Raw genomic sequence first — 18,428 nt, 5'->3', positions numbered from 1 at the left:
GGCAAAATATAGAGGGAATCAATTATGAAGAGCATGTATTTTCCCTGGTGGTACAGAACTTCTTCCACAGCCAACCTTTGGCTTTGATCCCACTACACTGTCCTCTGGGGCTGGTTCAGCATATGCTCAAAAGTTAGGAAAAAAAGCTATTGAGAAAGAGAAAGCAGGAAGCTACCCATCCACTTTCCTGTGTGGGTTTTTCTTCTTCTCCTTAAATGTACTCTGCATAAACAATCTTCCATTTTCACAATTAAAGGAGTCATAATAATTGAAAAAAGGATGAATCAAATTACTAATTACAGATTTCAACATTACATACACATTGATGATATAGTCGTAATGTTAAAAGAGAGAATAATGAAACACTATGTATTTAATGATAACTTTAATTATATGAAAGCGAATAATCATTTTTCCAAGCCACGTGCACTTGACAGTTACTAACAGACAGCCTGTTTAAGTTACCGGCACGGAATTGGTTCAGCGGACAGCATCCTGCGCACAGGCTCGCAGCTGCTGAAGACATCCTCAGCGAACGGGATAGAAATCCTCCAAAAGCTCTCCTATTCTTTTCTTTTCTGCAAAAGGCAATGAAAGGAATTGGAAAAACCTACTGAACATTTGAGGTAGATTTTGAAGACTTAGATATCAAAGGATTCCTTTTTTTTTTTTTTTTTTTTGATCAAGAAGTTAACAAGGTCACCAAAAACTTGTCTCTTGCTACCTCCAGTGAACTATTAACTTTCAGCATAAACTAAGTAGATAACTTCCCTTCCTTTTCATAGGGTTGAATTGCAGGTCCCTAAAAAGGGACCTCACTAATAAGTGTTCTTTATTTCTACAGTTACCTACTGACACAGCACGATGCAAATCGTCATTAAACAGCAATAGTCAGTATTTTACTGGATGGTACACTAGACGCTTAATGCAACTTCACCATTACGTTGCTTCACGTATTGTCCAGATTTAGCAAAACAACGCTGTTTGCTAAGGTTCTTTCAAACAACATCAATGAGCTAGTAAGAAACAACTGCACTTTAGCTTCCTGACATTTCTATTTATACTTTTTTCATCTGCTCTTTTTTTCCTGAATGTTTAACACACAACATTTTTGAATCGACACGCACTGCAATCTCAAGAAGCTCAGAACTGCGCTACGGACAGCACCACTCTGTCAACACATCTAAAAGGGAACGACCCTACAGTGGGTAACCCATCACCTCTAAAGGCGAAATTCTGCGAGGCAAGGACGCTTTCTGACTTTAAATTGTATCATGCTTGTAACAAAAAAAAAAAAATCTTCACCTTGACTGGGGCTCCTAAATTTTACAAGACTAAAAACAATAAAAGCCATAATTTCTAATTTTCACTATTTTTTTTTCTCTCTTTCACTGGCATGAATTTTGCCTACTGTGGCTCTGCAATTTTTATATTAAAACAAGCTTTTCAGAATAAGCGAGGGTCATCAAGGCAGCTGATTTGCAGAGTGGGAATGTCTCTTTTTATATCACAAGTTTCCTGACTACCGTTGCCATTCATGCTGCAAATTAAGTGCAAAGTACGTACGACTTGCCAGATAGGAATAGATTCTGCCGCAGCACATCAGCATACCGATACGTACTAGTGCTTATTAATCTCCACTGTATGGCAGATTAAGGTCTTAAAATAACAGCTCGTTATACCTTTCCTCTTGAAGTCTTCGGGATGTTGCTTCACGTACTCGAACAATTCTCTGTCGCGTTTAGCATGTATGTATTCCGTCCGCTTAGTCATGTAATACCCAACAAACCAGCCCACAGTCGTGAACAGAATCTGGCGGTGAACCCCTGGATCACGACGAGAAAGGCCAACGCGACCGCTCGGCACGAGCAGAAGCGCAAACGGGACAAAATCCCCCCAAAGGCCGCCGCCTCGCAGCGGCAGCGACCTCCCGGGCAGCTCCTAGGGGGTCTCCTTCCCCCCTAGGGGGTCTCTTTCCCCCCGGGGGAGGCAGGCGCCGAATCCAGCTGCCCTCACAGGCACACGACCCTGAGCCCCCCCAGCCCCGGGTGCGCTACCCCCACCCTTCTGCCCCCCGGTTCTGCTTCAAACCCTGCCCCAGCTCCTCTGCCCCACCTCGCCCTGAGCACCCTTGGTCCTTCCTGGTCCCACTCAGCCCCCTCTCTGGCCCCCCAAGTCCCTGCAGCACCCCTAACCTAGGCAGACCTCCCCTGTCCCCCCCCCCCGCCGAGCAGCCCCCAGCCTCAGAATCCCCTCTCCCCCACAGCTGCCCCAGATCCCCCCCCCACCCTATATAACGCCCCTTCCCCAGCCCCCCTTGATCCCCCCCCATCCCCACCCGAACAGGCTCCCTCACTTCAGGCTTCCCCCCACCGCGGCTGCCGCGGTCACCCCAAATTCAGCCCCCCACCCCACTCCACCTCACCGAACACCCTTTTCCTCCCCAAATCTCCTCCCCCCTTCTCCCACAGCCCTCATAATCCCCCCAATTCCCCCCCTGTATAATGCTCCTTCCCCTCCCTCCCTCCCTCCCTACCCGAACCGGCCCCCTCGCCGCCTCAGGCCCCCTCGCCTCAGGCCCCAACGCCCCTTCCCCCCCCCCCCCGGCCCCTCACGGCCGCCCCGCGCCGCCCCGCACCGGCTCGGATGACGGGCCGGTGGTTGAAGCCGTTGTCCAGCAGCGCCGCCACCCAGCCGGTGAAGCCCAGCCACGCCGAGCCCCTGTTGAGGAGGGCCGGCGGCGGCAGCGAGCGCGACTCGTCCGGCAGGAACACCATGATGGCGCCGCCGCCGCCGCCGAAGGTCAGCGGACGCGGCGGGGCGGAGCGGGGCGGCGCCGCACCCGTCCGCCGCCGCCAGGGCGCCGCCGCCGGGGTTCCGCCGCCGCCGGGGTTCCGCCCGGCCCCCGCCTTCCCCCCCCCCAATCCCGTGTGCGCGGGGCAGCGAATGCTTTAATTAAAGAAAAAATAAATAACTCCCCCCCCCAACACACCCCCCCACCCCCCCCCATCCCCTAAAGGCGGGGAGCCCCGCGGAGGTTCAGCGCGAGATTCACCTTTGCCTTTGCCGCCCCGCTGCACCGCCCGCCTGCGGCTGAAGGGTTAGTTTCGGTGGGAAATCAGGGTAATTTTCCCTCTTTTCTGCCTACGGCCGGATTGAGGGCTGGGGCTAGAGCACACAGCTCTGCCGCTGTGGGTTTTTTTTTTTTTTTTTTTTTTTTTTCTTTCATTAAATCGGTGGTCGGCTTAACTAAAAACACAGAAAAAATAGCCTGAAGACCTCCAAGTCTATTCCTCTAACTTTTCCAGCTACCTTTTCCTCTGCAAGAACAAGCTTTGGCTATTCGCTAAGAGGAGAGGCAGAGCCTTGCAGCCGGGCCATCAGCACTTGAAGGATTTGCAGGAACATTGCCCAGATCTGCACCACTAGTTGATTTTTTTTTCAGCAAATGAAGGGAGATTTATCAAATTCAACATTCTAATATCCACCCCCCCTTTCCTAACATGCTATTTTAACAACCAAGTTTCTCAAAGAGCAAAGTAACTATTTAATCCACTACCCCCTCTAAAGGCAGTTACTCAACTAACATAGAAAAATCAAGACAACTATTAAAAACACCACCACAATCCATCCCTTTCCCCTTCCCACAGTTTTGCCTGTTATTTGTAGGTTTCAAAAGAGACTTCGATTGCTAGAGCACAATCTTTTAGGGACAATTTTATAGAGTTTAAAATGAAACAAGTCATGATCCACAGAAAGGTAGGACTGTAAGTAATTCTCTCCCCTCCAGATTCAGAACAATCTTTGCCCACTAATCCGCAGAGGCAGAGCAAGGGTTATCATGTCTTCAAAGTAAGGCACTAGAGAAATGGTTGTGGACACCTGGCGTTTTGGCATTAGCTGCAAAGCTTTACATGAATTACAAAGAAAATGTCATTTTCCAGCCACATGACTTTTACTGGCATTAGGGTAACTGCTCAATTTGGTAATCCCGTCTCCTAAATTATACTTATTTTTGAAGTGCATCAAAACTTCTTTGAAAAGATTATAAAATAGAACGATCAGAGACACACTGATGTATTAAGGAACTAATATAAAACTTTAGATTTAGCTGTTAGGAGTCTGACAAAGCCCCTCAGGACAAGTTTTTAACTAGTCATTGCTATAACCTTGTGGTACAAGGCTCCCAAAGCAGGGCTCACACGTGAGCTAAAAAACTATGTTCAAGACAAAGATATCAAGAAAAAAAAAAAGTCTTTTATTTACATATTCCAGAGTATGCAGTTATAATCCCTTGTAATTTGCCATTCTGTTTTTTTTTCTCCACTAAAACACAACATTAATGAGAAAGCCAGGGTTTTCCTCAGGACGGAAGTCTGCACTTTTTAAGTAGCCAATATGAATACAAGGTCCTTTTCATCAAGTTTCACAGTTTACTCATGGCTAATGGCATCTCACTAAGCTACATGTCATTGTCATGAGCTCTTTTGACAAGAGGTATTCTAGCTGGACAGTACAGCGGTATTGGGAACAAAACCCCCAATCATGCAGATTTAAGGTAGTTGTAGCCCCTGCCTTATCAACAGGTCTATTCCTTGTGACAGCTCCTCACAGTGCTGGATGCTCCTCTCGACAGGATAACCCGATATTGGTCCTGACAACATTGCTTTACTCTGCCTTTTGTCTAACAGGAACGGGTTCAGTCAAGACAGAGACATATAGTTTCAGCCAAGCATAGGTGATACCTAGAGCACAGTACACAGAGGTCAACAATAGAGGAACAAAAGGAAAGGTCAGTCTCCAGGCGGTCAGAGGAAATATAATTTCACAGAAGATTTCCAAAGGCACTAGTTGCATGAGGTAGATAGTTTCAAGCCAGTTAAGTAGATGCCTCTCTCTCCTGTCAGAAGAAGAAAAATGTTAAAATATTTTACTAGTAATAACCATTCTGTTTTTCAATTACCCTTGGTGATGCAAGTGACCACTGAAGAGTATTATACACTTCATCATAGTAAGTCTTTAAATAACAATTAGACTGCAGAGTTTTCAGTGGGAAAAAATAGAACAGAATACTCCTAATTTCTTCATCCTGTGGCTTTTATATCAAGTTCTAAATTACAATCATAGAATGGTAAGGTTGGAAGGGACCTCTGGAGGTCATCTAGTCCAACCCCCAGCATAGCCCATATGGGGACTGAACCCATGACCTCGGCATTAGCAGCACCATGCTCTAACCAACCGAGCTAAACCTGCCCCCCAGACTCCTTTCTTTACCTAAATTCATTTCTGCTGAAGATCTTAGCAGTTGTGCTGCTTCACCCTACATCATTCTCCTGCTTTGGCAATAACCAAACAGAGAGTCCTTCCATACTTCATATACATATTTATTCCATGGAAGTGCTATATCCAAAGACTGGAAGCATCAGATTTCTTGTACATCCAACTTTTTGTAGAATTTATGTATCATTATCTCTTGCAAAGAACAAGCAATAGAGCTTTGACTACAGAGACTTCACAAGGAATTTGAATTGGGGGAAAAAAAAATCAGGAACAAGAGACATGCAAAAGCTCTTGAGATCTAAACTCTAGACAAAAAAAAATAATCTCCTGCAGAGGTCCTAGGTTAGAGCTCTTGAGCAGGACTGATTTAAATCCTGGAATAGTAAAAGGGACAAAGCAGTCTGAAAGAGGATCACCTACAAAGAAACAGGTGACTGACTTAGCAAGCACAACTCCAGGATATTTCCATTAGCTACTTTCTTACAGCTTGGCTTCATCAGGAGAAGTCTGGGAAATAAGAGCAGTAACTACAGAGGACGTGCTGATAAACGGTACCTTCGACTAAGTGGACGTGGGAGAAATTGCCCCTGACACTACACTGGAGAATTCAGGCAATTAGCGTATGTTTTGACAAGCAAAACACTTGCAAAAGATATCTGTTGACAAATCACAGCTTATCACCAAAACATGTTATTCACAGCCTGCCATTTCATACATGAAAACACTAACTACTACTGCAAAACACAATAGTATTTATAACTCCTAGCACAGATAAATAAAAATGTCCAGCGTACTGAGTTTAAAAGTATTCTAATATTGAATGAAATTCTCAGAGGCCACAACTCTGTGCTTTAACAGTGCTTCGAAACAAATGCGAATGGTGTGAATTTACTATCTTCTGTGACTACCTGGAGAGCCGTCCCAGTTCAAACACAACAAGGATGTCTTGTAACAGTACTATCCTAAATCTTGCCTCCTGAGACTAGGACAGAAGTATCGTGATCTTCTGATGAGCAGTATTTCAATTTGACAGCATCTACTTCCCAACCCATTCAACCCTGATGACATTATACCATTCCCAGTGACAGAAGGGGTTTTACTTTTGTCTTTAGAAACAGTTTGTTTAGTTACCTGAAGAGAGATTTCAGTGAAGAGAAGCTATAAACAGTAAACAGCAGCATAAGCAGTATTTTAATTGGAAGTTCTGAAATACAAGAAATAATTTTAAAGATTATAAAGATATTTTAATTTTTAAGGCAAAAAAAAATAAGTTACACTATTCAAATAACCATTTAATAAAAATATTAAACACACTGTTTAATAATTACTTTCTGTAAACACTATGAAGTCTTATATACTTAGGACACCAAAGTATATATTACACCTATTAAATAATATTGAAGTGTCTACAAACATATTGAACACATCAATTACAATACATAGCAGTACTGAAAGTAAGATTTTTTTTCTATTCAGAAAGATCAGATATTACAGGAAAGCTTGAAACAAAGTGAAAGCCAAATCAAAAATATCTAGTTCTATGTTGTATGCTGGATACTGGCTAGCTAACAGAGAATGCAAAGGAAGCTGCTTATCTCTTAGGGCTGCACCTTCTCCTATTGCAAATAAGCAGCAGCATCAAATCAAACAGAGAACGTCTAGATTTGGACTGGACATCTAGATTTAGAGGGATACCAATCATTATACAGAAGTTGCAATGTTGTTGTAGCTATGAGTCTAGGATTAAGTGAAGCAACTGGATCTTTAATTAATTAAAAATAGAAGGGATGTTGGAGAAGGAAACAGTTTTTGGTCACAAAGATCTGTTATGTCTCTGCACATTCTTATCTAACTTCAAATGGATGCCGCTGCAGGATTTAGTTTAATGTATGAAACATTACTGAATTTAGAATCATTTCTCAAGCAACAATGCTTCTGGTAGAAGATGACATGAAGTCAGCCAGAAAACAGACAATCTGTCAGGCTTAATCTCAAGATTGTCTGTATCACTACTGTTTCATGTGATTATGTTAGCCAAGGGGAAATTTCTAGAACCATGGCTGAACCAAGAATAACAAATACTGACTATGACAATTTCTGATCCCTCTGTATTTCATCTTGAAGTCCACTGCTTTTCCCTTATTTTTTTAAGCAATGTTTCCTTTCACCAGGTGGAGAGTTTGGATTTAGGGAAACATGCTGACATTTAGCCGCTTACAACTTTCAACTTTTTACGTAAAATAATCTCAAATATTACCCATGCCACCTCTGGGAACAAAAAGGAAGAAGAAAAAGTGAAAGCATAGAAAGAAGGAAAACATTTTACCTGGTGACGTGAATAGCAATGGAAAAAGTGAAAAATGCCCTGTGGTTGTCAGAATCAAATAGATGCCAGCATCCTTTGCTCTCTGAACTGATAACAAGCTATAAGGACAAGAATGTGTGTGTTATACTTTTGCCTTATAGAAAGTAACTTTATTTTCAGCTACATAGTACACAAATCACAGAAGACAGACTGAAGAACAGGTCAAATGGAGACCAAATGGAGCCCCAGTTTTTCCAAATATTGGACCCTGTGATGGCATCTCCTTCTTCCATGCCAGATGGCCTCTGTGACAGAATGCAGGAGAGCACCAGCCAGGGAAACCAACCCCAGAAAACCACATTTGCACTGAACATCTGTATCAGAAAGTCCTAAAGTTTTCCACAAAAAGTTTTCCTTTGACAGTTGGCTGCAAACTCCTTCCTCTCTTTTCAGCTGCAAATGCTTATGAAGAATCTCTATATTTCATCTACTAAGCATCAGCCTCCATACTTTGGTTCATGAATCAAGGCTTGAACTAGCTGCTGTCATAGGTTTGATATCAGAGTTACAGCAGCTCAATTGTTCAGGAGCATGAGCCAGTACATCTAAAACAGTAACAATAGGCCAGATATTAACAGTTTAACTTCCAGTCATACTCATCACTATGCTTTCTTGACACACGTAAATATCTCAGCATCTATTCTTCTCTCTCACTCACGTTACAAGTTCCACAAAACAGTTGTGCCCAACTATGAATTCTATGGCACACAAGAAATACTCGTTTCCAGTTATGTGGATGGTCAAATCAAAAAGAGATGCTGAGGCAAGATTTTCATTCACTAAATTTAGACCCGTTTTGCCAAATCTGGGTATGACAGGAATACCCAACTGTTCAAGCCAGGCAACCAATTTATTTTTCTCTTGAAAACGCAGGGCCAAAAGACTTAAAATAAACAGGCCTTGACTTTTCTGGTGCCATGTATTCACTGCACAAGCGGACTAGTCACAGTGGAAGAAAATGACCCTGGGAAAGCATCCTCCTTTCAACCGTCATCCAACATCAGCGAAATATTTTACCAACCCTGCTTCCAAACTATCACTACGGACGGGAGGCTATAAGGGGGATGCGAATGAATCGTTCTAAGGGCTGCGTCGGCACATGTGGCCTAAAGTCTGAATCCCGATCGTCTATAAGCACCTTTGAAAAATCTCCTGTTTTACCCTAATGGCAATCAAGCATCTGAATCAAAAAGTATTGATTTCCAGTTATTGTATGCATCTTAATACACCTTAATTTTTCAAATGGAAGAAGAGAGTACATAGTGGGTAGTCTTGCCTGTCAGACTTTAAATTGATTGCTTAATAGTCTCAAGATCTTGCACTTCTCTGTTCACTCTTCCACTCATTTCTAAGTTAATATAAATTCTAAGTAGAGTTTCCAAGTAGAAACTATTTTAAGGCAGAACCAGTATTTCTTACTATTTCACAGACGATACTGTTTAGCACCACACTAGGTTCCTGAATATACTGTTCTGCTAGTGTCTTCATGTTCTGTTTCTAAGAAGGCTGCATTTTATTGGTGACTGAAATTAGTTCTGCCAGAAGCGCATCAAATTTTTTCAGTCTGTGTACATGTTAATTCTCTTAAACATACTGAAAGTTAAGTGACCCTCTTCTGAGGATTCTTCAGCACAGGGCTGAAGATTCAGAAGGCAAACTGCAACCTACAGAACTCACTTACCTTAAAGGAAGAATGGCAAGAAGTATTGCTTTTTCATGCACGTGCCAGCCAAACATGAAGGAGCTCAATGCACAAAGAACAACACATTGAAGAAAGCCTCTGGGCCCTTGAGGTTTAAACCAAAGACAGAAAACAGAGGGCTAGAAACAACAGGCAAAAACAAGACTTCAGTGAAAAGCTTAACAATCCCAAATGCAAGCCACTGACCACAAGAGCTTTTACAACATTAACAAACACAACTGCACCCAGGTTGTGCTTGTACAGCACAAGCCCTGTACAGTACAGGAGGAAGAGAGTCTGAGTGCATAATGATTACTGCCTGAAGGACATCTGTCTACTTTTTTTTTCCTGTTGTTTTGATGGAAGATTTCAGCTGCATAGCTAACTCCTTGTTATCTATGTTGCAAGAAACATCTTTGAATCTAACCCACTGAATTTATTTCATAGATGTTTTTACCTAAAGGTGTTTAAACAAAGGTATTTCTGGTCAAAGGCTAATAGAACTGCTCATCAGAGCGAAAAAGACTTTGTATCCAGTTAATTAGTTATTGAGCCTTCAATTCCTTGCTTTGCACACACAGAACACTGTCCTTACCTGTAGCTCACATTGTTTTAGGAACACAAGCTTCCCAAACAGATCAATCTCTCTATTCAACTCCTGTCTCTGAGTACAGGTTCAACTACCTGCTACCGCAAAACATTACTTTTTCCAAATACGACCAAAAGTTGTGGCCTGTGTCAGCTTTAGAGCAGTAAAGAGATTAATGAAAGCAATCTTGGATCAAAACTATTCTGCATACTGAGCTAGAAGTAATATTGTGTATAAAAAAATTTATTACTTCAATATTTTACTTAATTACATTATTCCAGGGCAAAAAACATCTTTCAGGAAAGGAAGTCTCACATGGAATGCGTGCTAATCAAACAAAAACCAGTGAGGACAGGACACATGAAGTTCACAAAACCATTACTTGTTCTTACCAATATTGATACTAAAGTACAGATTAATGTTGCTAGTGGAGTCACAGAAGGGAGGACAGTGTGCTGAAATTCTTGAACCAACCCTCCTGTCATTGAAGCTTTAGGAATTTTTGTGGGGTCAATAAAGTTATATTTTAAACCTGGAAATAAAAGATAAAAAAGCAAAAACTGATAAATGTTAAAGAAAATAAAGAAGCTGTAATACGGACCTGAACTAAGCATATGGCGGAGTTTCTTTTTAGAAGATGACAGAGAGGGAAGATTGATTTCTAACCTAACAACTGGAAACTGTTCGCATGCACTGCAGTACATTGATTATCAAGAGATTTAAGGCAATCTGAAAGTCTAATTTGCTTCCTGGATTTCATATGGGGAGGGAAGAATAAAATCTAGAGAGCTATATACACAAATAAGCACCAAATACTAAGATTAGCATACTGTACCAATAACTGTTAATGCTTTATCCATGGCATTGTACAAAGCCCAGAAATTAGGAGCCCAATAAGCATGGCAGAGGCCTCTCTTGAAAGGAAAAAGCCGTGAAATGACTTGAGGTAGCTGGCCCTAAAGGAAAAAAAAAAAAAAAAAAAGGAATGAAAGAAATGGCCTTTTTAGATGAGGCATGTTTTATATTTTTATAACACTACATTTTCTAAAAGTTCAGGGGATAAGAGGTGAAAAAGAAATCATTACCAATACTACAAAGGGGCCCAATGAAAGAGCAGAAACAAGACAGACGATCAATCCCATGAGAGTTACATGAAGAAAGCTGAAACTTCTCCACTTCAGGGATCCATCTACAAGGAGCAAAAATATTACGAATACAGATAACAGGGTAAGCAGGCAGGAGAACAAAACATCCCACCCTAACAGCAAATTGCTATCACACATACAACATTTATATCAATATATTCAATTGCTTCCTTCCACAGTTAGCTTAGTTACACTCTTTATATACTCTTACACCAAGGAACTTGGGCATCAGCAAATTAGAATGCAACTCTGTATCAAACTTACTACTTATATAGAGCAGTGTTAATTTTTGAAGTAGATCACAATCAAGCTTCAGTTTCTTATGGAACAGTATACAACTATAAGCAGAAGCTTGTGGCAGAAATTACTGCACATTGAGGATACACTGTGTGAGAGAGTAACACAGGCCTGAAACCAAAGGTATATTGTGCTACCTTGAATATGGGCTACTTTTATTGATCAATAAATTGCAGTTAAGGTCTAGTTAAGACCTTACTGGATAGAGAGAAAAAAAAAGTCTATTAAATGATAGGAAACTACTGTTCAGCATGAGATTAGTATGAATTCCAATTTAGTAGAATTGTATCTTTACAAGCCCTTTTCCACATTGAATTGTTTTCTTTAAACCAGCTCGTGACCTGCCTAGCCACTGCTCCTTCAGAACTAGAACTCTATTGTTTGCTTGTAACTATTCTTAGTTTCCATACTGGAAAATCCTATCGTGGCATTGCTTTCAAAATAGGTTACATTTCTTTCATTTGTGCTCTTCATTAGCCTAGGCTCCTTCCACACTGCAGCTCCTGCATTATACAACCTTTAGCTATCTTCTCTTTCAAGAGATGTGCCTTCTCTGTTCATGTGAGGAATATCAAACATTTCTCAGTGGTGAAAAACTGAGAGAAACTCAAAGGAAGATTTTAGAATAACCTCTGACGCTATCTGTTCATTCCATATTGAGTGAGACTCACCTCCTACAGCTTCAAACTGCCACTTGGTTCATGTCGGCTTTACTTAATAAAGAACTAAAGAAACATGAATTTTACAGAAACAAGTATACTTACAGATCTTTCTAACTCTACTCCCCAAGCAGAATTTGTTTCATTTTACCTATGGCCATCTTGTTATAAAGATGGCTGCTTGTCAGTTTTCCCTAAACCCCACTAATTAACAGGCTCCTCTCCTCCCTTAAAGGAAGTGAGGAAACATGTATCTTACCTGCATTATTTGCAGTAAAACAATAGGATCGTAATAAATAAATGCCGTATGCTGGGGCCACATACATGTAGATGTGTTTGAAATGCAGAAGAACAGCAAAAAGAAGAGCACCCTCCAAATATCTTTTCTAAAGGAAAAAACAAAACAACACCCAAGCTTTTCAACTTTTCCCTTTATACAAGCTTTTTATGGTACTCCTATTGCACTTTTCCAGTAACAGAACATTCATCATAGGCATAAAACTAAATGAGTATCTTTTCCATTACAAGTCAAAATTACAAAGTAAATACAGTCACACACAACATGTATAGAGATGGAACCTATTCTTTCACGTGATACTTGGAAATCAGAGGTTTCATCTCTCTGCAGCTCAGAGATGTCTCCTAAGGAGTGGTGCCTTATCAGGAGACAAGATGACAAGAAGCCATGCCACACTGTTCAGGTATAACACACAATTCAGCTTTCTCACAGAGAACAGGAATGCTGCACCATCAGCAAGGAAGTATTTATAGTGAGCTCCAACACCTCCTCTTCCCCCCAAACTTAACAAATAATTAGACTTCAGCACACCTCAATTTGAGTCACTCCCCTTAACTTCAACATGAACAGCACAGTGAAGTGAATTAATGCACTAAAACATCTATGATACGGCCAGAACAGCGCCACTCAAGCTTACCTGACATAGTCGGGCAATGGAAAGAAGCATCAGCCCAAACAGAAAGCCATTGTACTGGAAGTGAATATCTGAATTTGAGTCAAGAAAGGAATAAAGTAATGTCTCTTTGCTACTGTCAGTTGCCTGGAGAGACTCAAATGCATAGTCAAACTAATTAAAATAGAAATCTAATCCTAAATTTACTTAAAGTGGGCATAAAAATCATTATTTAATCTCACTTGCAAGTACAGACACAAGATCCACTAACACTAGTATATTATCACCATGAAATAAAGCAATGCTTAATAAAACTCTCAATACAGGCATTCAGTGCACTTTTCACATAAAACCAAAGCAAATAAAAACATTATCACAATATGTTAAAACTTTTTGGCATACTCTCATTAATGAAATTCCCCAGTTTTTAAATTCCTAATTATTAGTATATGCCTGGCATTGTATTAAATTAGGTTATCATCTTCAACCGTTGCCACTCACCACCTGTCAGCAGGCAATTCAGACATGGATTGTGAAGCTCAGTGCCCCAAACTATGAAACAATTACTGTCATCATCTCCTCTGTGTTCCTTCTTTAGCTAGGACGATGCACATTATGTTGAGATTGACTGACAACAATTAAACTTTCTAGAGTTACTTTTATATCCTCTTAAGTATTTAATTCTCATGTAGAATAAATCAATCCAACTTGAACATAGAACACTAATACTTTCCTTGCCATGGGACAGATCCAGAACCACACTCAGGAAAGCAGCGCTCTTAAAATATTTCTGTAGGCAGGTGGAAAATGAACAGCCAGCAGGAAGAGGCATGTTGCTGCCATTCTGGTCCTCCTAGAGTTCTGGCAAGTCAAATAAAAAAATTTGAACTTTTTTTTCCATTTTGCCAAATAATAATTCTAATGAAAATGCTAAGCTTTTCTATAAACTTCATGACAGCCAGTAACTCTACTTTCCATGAGAGAATTAACGTTTATGGGTTTGTACCAAATGCTGTGAAAGGTTAAAAACAAACAATTCATCATGATTTGAAAGGATACGGTCCACAATTAACAATCCAAAATTCCACAAAAGCAGAGCAGCAAGAATAAATGTTGGTTTTTCCATAATATCCTTTCCAGTTCGTTTCCCATTTACACATCTGCAGCATCTGAACAAGAGTAGTATAAAAGGAAACATTAATTGAAACAGCTAACAAAAAGTTGTTGCTCACAACAAATGGAAAGTGCATTTAACCTGAGGATATTGACTTTATTAGCACAAACTGCAATAAAATTCTTGCCAAGTTCACCAAGTCAAGAAAATGTCATGAATAAAATTAAGTGAATAAAAGCTAAATAATTGTAATATTTTCCTCATATTAAAGCTTATGTTAAGTAACTTAAGGAGTCTCAGCATTATGTCTTTTCTTGAATAATGAAAACCTATATGGTTGTCATAGCCTGTTTACTATGAATTTCTCACGCACGAGGAAAGTATTGTTGTATCTAGAAACATTATACCAAGTTGTATTTAAAGTCCTCAAGCGGAGATTAACCTATTCTCATCTCCCTGCAGTATCATAAGCTGTATTTATATTGTTTTAAAATATTATTTTAGATTAAAAATTCCAGAATGACTTAAGTACTGAATTGGTGCAAGTAGTGCCACTTTAAAAGAACTAGCTCATTTGTAAATCTTTGAGCAAGGAAAAAAAAAAAAAAAAACACACACACACACAAATCAGTTAGCTACTTCAGATACAGAAACTAAATAAAGGAGTTCACATGCTGTAATGCAGGAACAGATAACTTTGCCCATTTTATTCCATCTGTTCAAGATCTAGGTAGAAAGACTGTTAGAGCCAAATCATTATGGTCTGTAAGTCAGCAATTCCCTCGACATCTTTCTCCATTCTACATTTTAAGTATAAAATGAACACTTCCCCTCTGCAAAACCAGGGCAAAAACAAAAACAAAACAAAAAACAAACAAACAAAAAAAAACAAACTCAAACCAACCAACCAAAAACGCCACACCACTCCTCCACAGTGGTGACAGTTAGACTTGGAATAGTCAGCTCATTAGCAAGAATACCTAAAACACTAGATTTGCTTTGCATATTTGATCATACGGGTGTTTTATCACAAGTTCCTTCACAACTCTAAACTGGAAGATTAGAGTAATAAGAGAAGTAATGAAAAAAACAGCTGGGCTCACCCAATCTGCCCTCAAGTACTACAAAGTGAACCCAACACCACAAACAGAATATCTGTAACATGTGAGAAAAAGACAGCTAAAGTCTGAACATGTACAAATCCAGTCACATGTATAAGAGCATGTCCAGGAATCATAAAAGATGCAACTTGCATTTAGCTCCCTCTCCCAATTTCTCTTGGAATAAGAGAAAACAATTTTGATTTTCTATATATTTACAAGCTCATTTGTACAAATAAATTCTTGATGTTTTCTAGAAAGTCAAGATCTTAAAGAGGCTACCCGCTCTCCTTAAAATTAGAACATTAAGACTTACTCACGAACTGCATATATAAAAAGGATATCTGTAAAGATGACAGAAAATCTTTGGAAGAAGATGGTTGCATTGCTGGAATAATTTAGATTTTGGATAACCAACATTTCTGGATCAAAGTACTTGGCAATGTGGGAAAGTGCATATTCAAACCAAGCAAAAAATGGTGGATAATCCAAGGTCCATTCTGAAGTAGCCTAAAAACAAAAGGAGATCAAATAATTCAGCATTTTGAATAAGGCATTGTATTTAAAGACCATCATATACAGTTTATCATAACAAGTGAGCCAATACATTTTACATCAGTAGCCATTACTCAGCAGAAACTCCTTCTTCACAATAGTAGTAACCAGCTGTACAGAGCTTAACATGGTTTAAGTTTTTCTGTCGTAATACTGGTAGGAAAGTGGGCCACAGAATCACAGAACGGTTGAGGTTGGAAGGGACCTCTAGCAATCATCTAGTCCAGGGCTCAGGAACCCTCACAGTAAAAAAGTTTTTCCTTATGTTCAGACAGAACTTCCTGTGTTTCAGTTTGAACCCATCGCCTCTCATCCTATTACCAGCACTACTGAGAAGAGTCTAGCCCCCTCCTCTCTACACTCTCCCTTCAGATACTTCTATACATTGACAGGATTTCCCACCCTCAGCCATCTCTTCCCCAGGCTGAACAGACCCAGCTCTCGCAGCCGTTCCTCAGAGGGCAGGTGCTCCAGTCCCTTCATCATCTTCGTAGCCCTTTGCTAGACTCACTCCAGCAGCTCCATGTCTCTCTTGTACTGAGAAGCCCAGTACTCGGCACAGGACTTGAGATGAGGCCTCCCCAGGGCTGAGGGGAGGGGCAGGATCACCTCCCTCCACCTGCTGCCAACACTCTTCCTAATGCACCCCAGGAGACCATTGGCCTTCTTGGCCACCAAGGGCACACTGCTGGCTCATGGACCTACCTTGATTAGTCTTATCAGTCTTATAACAGTCTCAAACTTATTTTTATTCATTAGTTAGTATCTCTTAAGAAAACTGTCACTATTAATAAATTAACTTTAATAGAAAGGTCATTATTATTTCATCCCTTCTGCAAAGAGTTAGGTGCACTTATTATGATGTCTACATATCATGCATAACAACAGCTAAGAAACGAGCAACTTAAGATTACCATGCAACTCGCTCCTTTATTATATAGTCTTTCCAATAATCCATGTTTGAATTGTCTTTTGCATTTCACCAGCATAAAGACTAGCAACTGCTCCATTTTTTTAAAAACCTGAATGTTACATAGGCTCAACAACCAGTATGTTTTAGCACCACTGTTATATAGCTACCAGTAGCTGACAACCATCAGTATTCATGCTGCGTACTTTGTGCAAGTAAGTGGCTTTCTCCTCCAGCATACAAGTAGTTTGACATATATCCATAGCTTGCACACAATTTAAGAACGTCCCCTCAAAACCTTTTCCCTCTCCCCCCCCAAAATCCAACTTACTTCATAGTACCATTGAGAGAGGGGCAAGTTGTGAGTGATGGCAAGCCAATTCCTATGAACTTCAAAATCTGTGGAATGACTGAAGAAGGTTTACATTAAAAGTCACATACATGCACTTAAAGGAGAAACATTTTTGAGTTTATCGCCACAGACAGACAAAAAAGAAACCTACACGGCAGCTGCTGTAAAGCTGACCTAAGAACTTTGATCAAATAATTTGAACAGTATCAAACAAGCAGTATGAGATTGTACCAAGAATATACATTGGCAACTATAAAACAGAAACCATTTATAGGTCAGCTTTTTGACATTAATGCCAAAATTCCTGGCTTTGACTTTTCAATTCTGTGTCTTTTAGAAAAAAAAATGTTACAGTTTAAGCCTGCATGATTAAGCAGTTAACATTAAAGTGTTTCAATTAAAAAGTGTGAATAATTTAGCACATTTAAAGTTCCTAGATTACACATGAAAGGCTACAAGTGTGTCCAAACACAAAACAAAACTATTTTGCACTGAGAAGACAAAGTCAGCACTAGAAAAAACACCTTACTCTCGGGGGGGGGGGGGCGGCTTTTTATTGCTAAAGGGGCAAGGAGGTAGCATCACTCGGTAACGTCCTGCCTACAAAAGACAATACATTAGGGAAATAAAAATTATAAAAATATCCACTCGGCAACTGAAGATGCCCTTACACAAGAAAGATAAATGCACGAGGCAGGATTTCTAAACGCAGCAACCCGAGCTGGCAGCACAAGCCCCGCTAACTCCTCAGACACCGAGTGCTTGTGCACGGCAAAGCTTCACAAAGACCCGGCAGCTCCTGACGGGAGCGAGAGGGGAGAAGCCCATGGCGCCCCCGCCCCGCCTCGCGGCCCCCCGCCCGGCCTAGCAGCCCGTACCGCAGCCCCAAGGACGGAGGGGAAGCTCTTACTACGTGGGGATGAGGAGGCACTTGAGGAAGGACACGCCGAGCGCCAGGGCACGGAACCACCTTCGTCCCGCCACCGCTGCCGCCGCCATTGCGCGCCGCGCGCTGACAGAGCCGCCGCGCATGCGCCGCCGCAACGGCCGCCCTCCCGCGCGGACCGTTTAAACGGCCCCAGCGCCGGCCGTTGCGGCGCGTGCGCAGACGGCGCGCGGGGAACGGCGCCGGCGCCGCCTCACGGGGGTGGCGGGCAGCGGCGTTGTGGGGCTGGAGCGGGGCGGTTGTGCTGGCCGTAGCTCCGCTTCCCCTGCCGCTTCCAACGGGTGTGAGCTTGTTACACAGTGAGAACTGTTCCTTCAGCGGAACCAAGGTCAAAAAAAAAAAAAAAAAAAAAAAGGTTCAACTTGAGAAAACGTCACTGCGTTGCCCTTTGCCAAGAAAGGCGTGGCAGACGGAATGCTTCATTCACGTTTTATTCACCGTTTTCTGAACACATACTAGTAACAGGTTACAGGAGCTAACAGAGAAATGGAACCACGTTTGCTAAATGCAGTAACTCCACAGGC

At 41.2% G+C, this 18,428-nt stretch overlaps 2 protein-coding genes across 3 annotated transcripts; both read right to left on the bottom strand.

The window, feature by feature from the left end:
- Positions 1-368: 368 nt before the first annotated feature.
- On the bottom strand, positions 369-2,823 carry NDUFC2 (NADH:ubiquinone oxidoreductase subunit C2). Its single transcript, XM_062578150.1, has 3 exons — positions 2,639-2,823; positions 1,683-1,826; positions 369-578 (listed from the first exon to the last, which is right to left on the bottom strand). The coding sequence occupies exons 1-3, from the start codon at positions 2,775-2,777 to the stop codon at positions 529-531; spliced, it is 333 nt and encodes a 110-aa protein (XP_062434134.1). The 5' UTR covers positions 2,778-2,823; the 3' UTR covers positions 369-528.
- A 1,414-nt stretch (positions 2,824-4,237) lies between these two features.
- Positions 4,238-17,957, bottom strand: ALG8 (ALG8 alpha-1,3-glucosyltransferase). Of its 2 annotated transcripts, XM_062578128.1 has the most exons (13): positions 17,869-17,957; positions 16,938-17,016; positions 15,458-15,651; positions 13,987-14,096; positions 12,952-13,019; positions 12,276-12,402; positions 11,001-11,104; positions 10,751-10,871; positions 10,308-10,447; positions 9,327-9,466; positions 7,607-7,704; positions 6,412-6,484; positions 4,238-4,900 (listed from the first exon to the last, which is right to left on the bottom strand). In XM_062578128.1, the coding sequence occupies exons 1-13, from the start codon at positions 17,955-17,957 to the stop codon at positions 4,669-4,671; spliced, it is 1,575 nt and encodes a 524-aa protein (XP_062434112.1). In that variant the 3' UTR covers positions 4,238-4,668. The 2 variants fall into 2 exon arrangements, with proteins under 2 accessions (XP_062434112.1, XP_062434120.1); XM_062578136.1 differs by lacking the exons at positions 16,938-17,016; positions 17,869-17,957 and having other exon boundaries at positions 15,462-15,482.
- Positions 17,958-18,428: the final 471 nt, after the last annotated feature.

Source organism: Rhea pennata, chromosome 1 (assembly GCF_028389875.1).
Source record: "Rhea pennata isolate bPtePen1 chromosome 1, bPtePen1.pri, whole genome shotgun sequence".
NCBI classification, from domain to species: domain Eukaryota; kingdom Metazoa; phylum Chordata; class Aves; order Rheiformes; family Rheidae; genus Rhea; species Rhea pennata.
The sequence above is the reverse complement of the archived record's forward strand: the minus strand, read 5'-3'. Positions and strand labels throughout refer to the sequence as shown.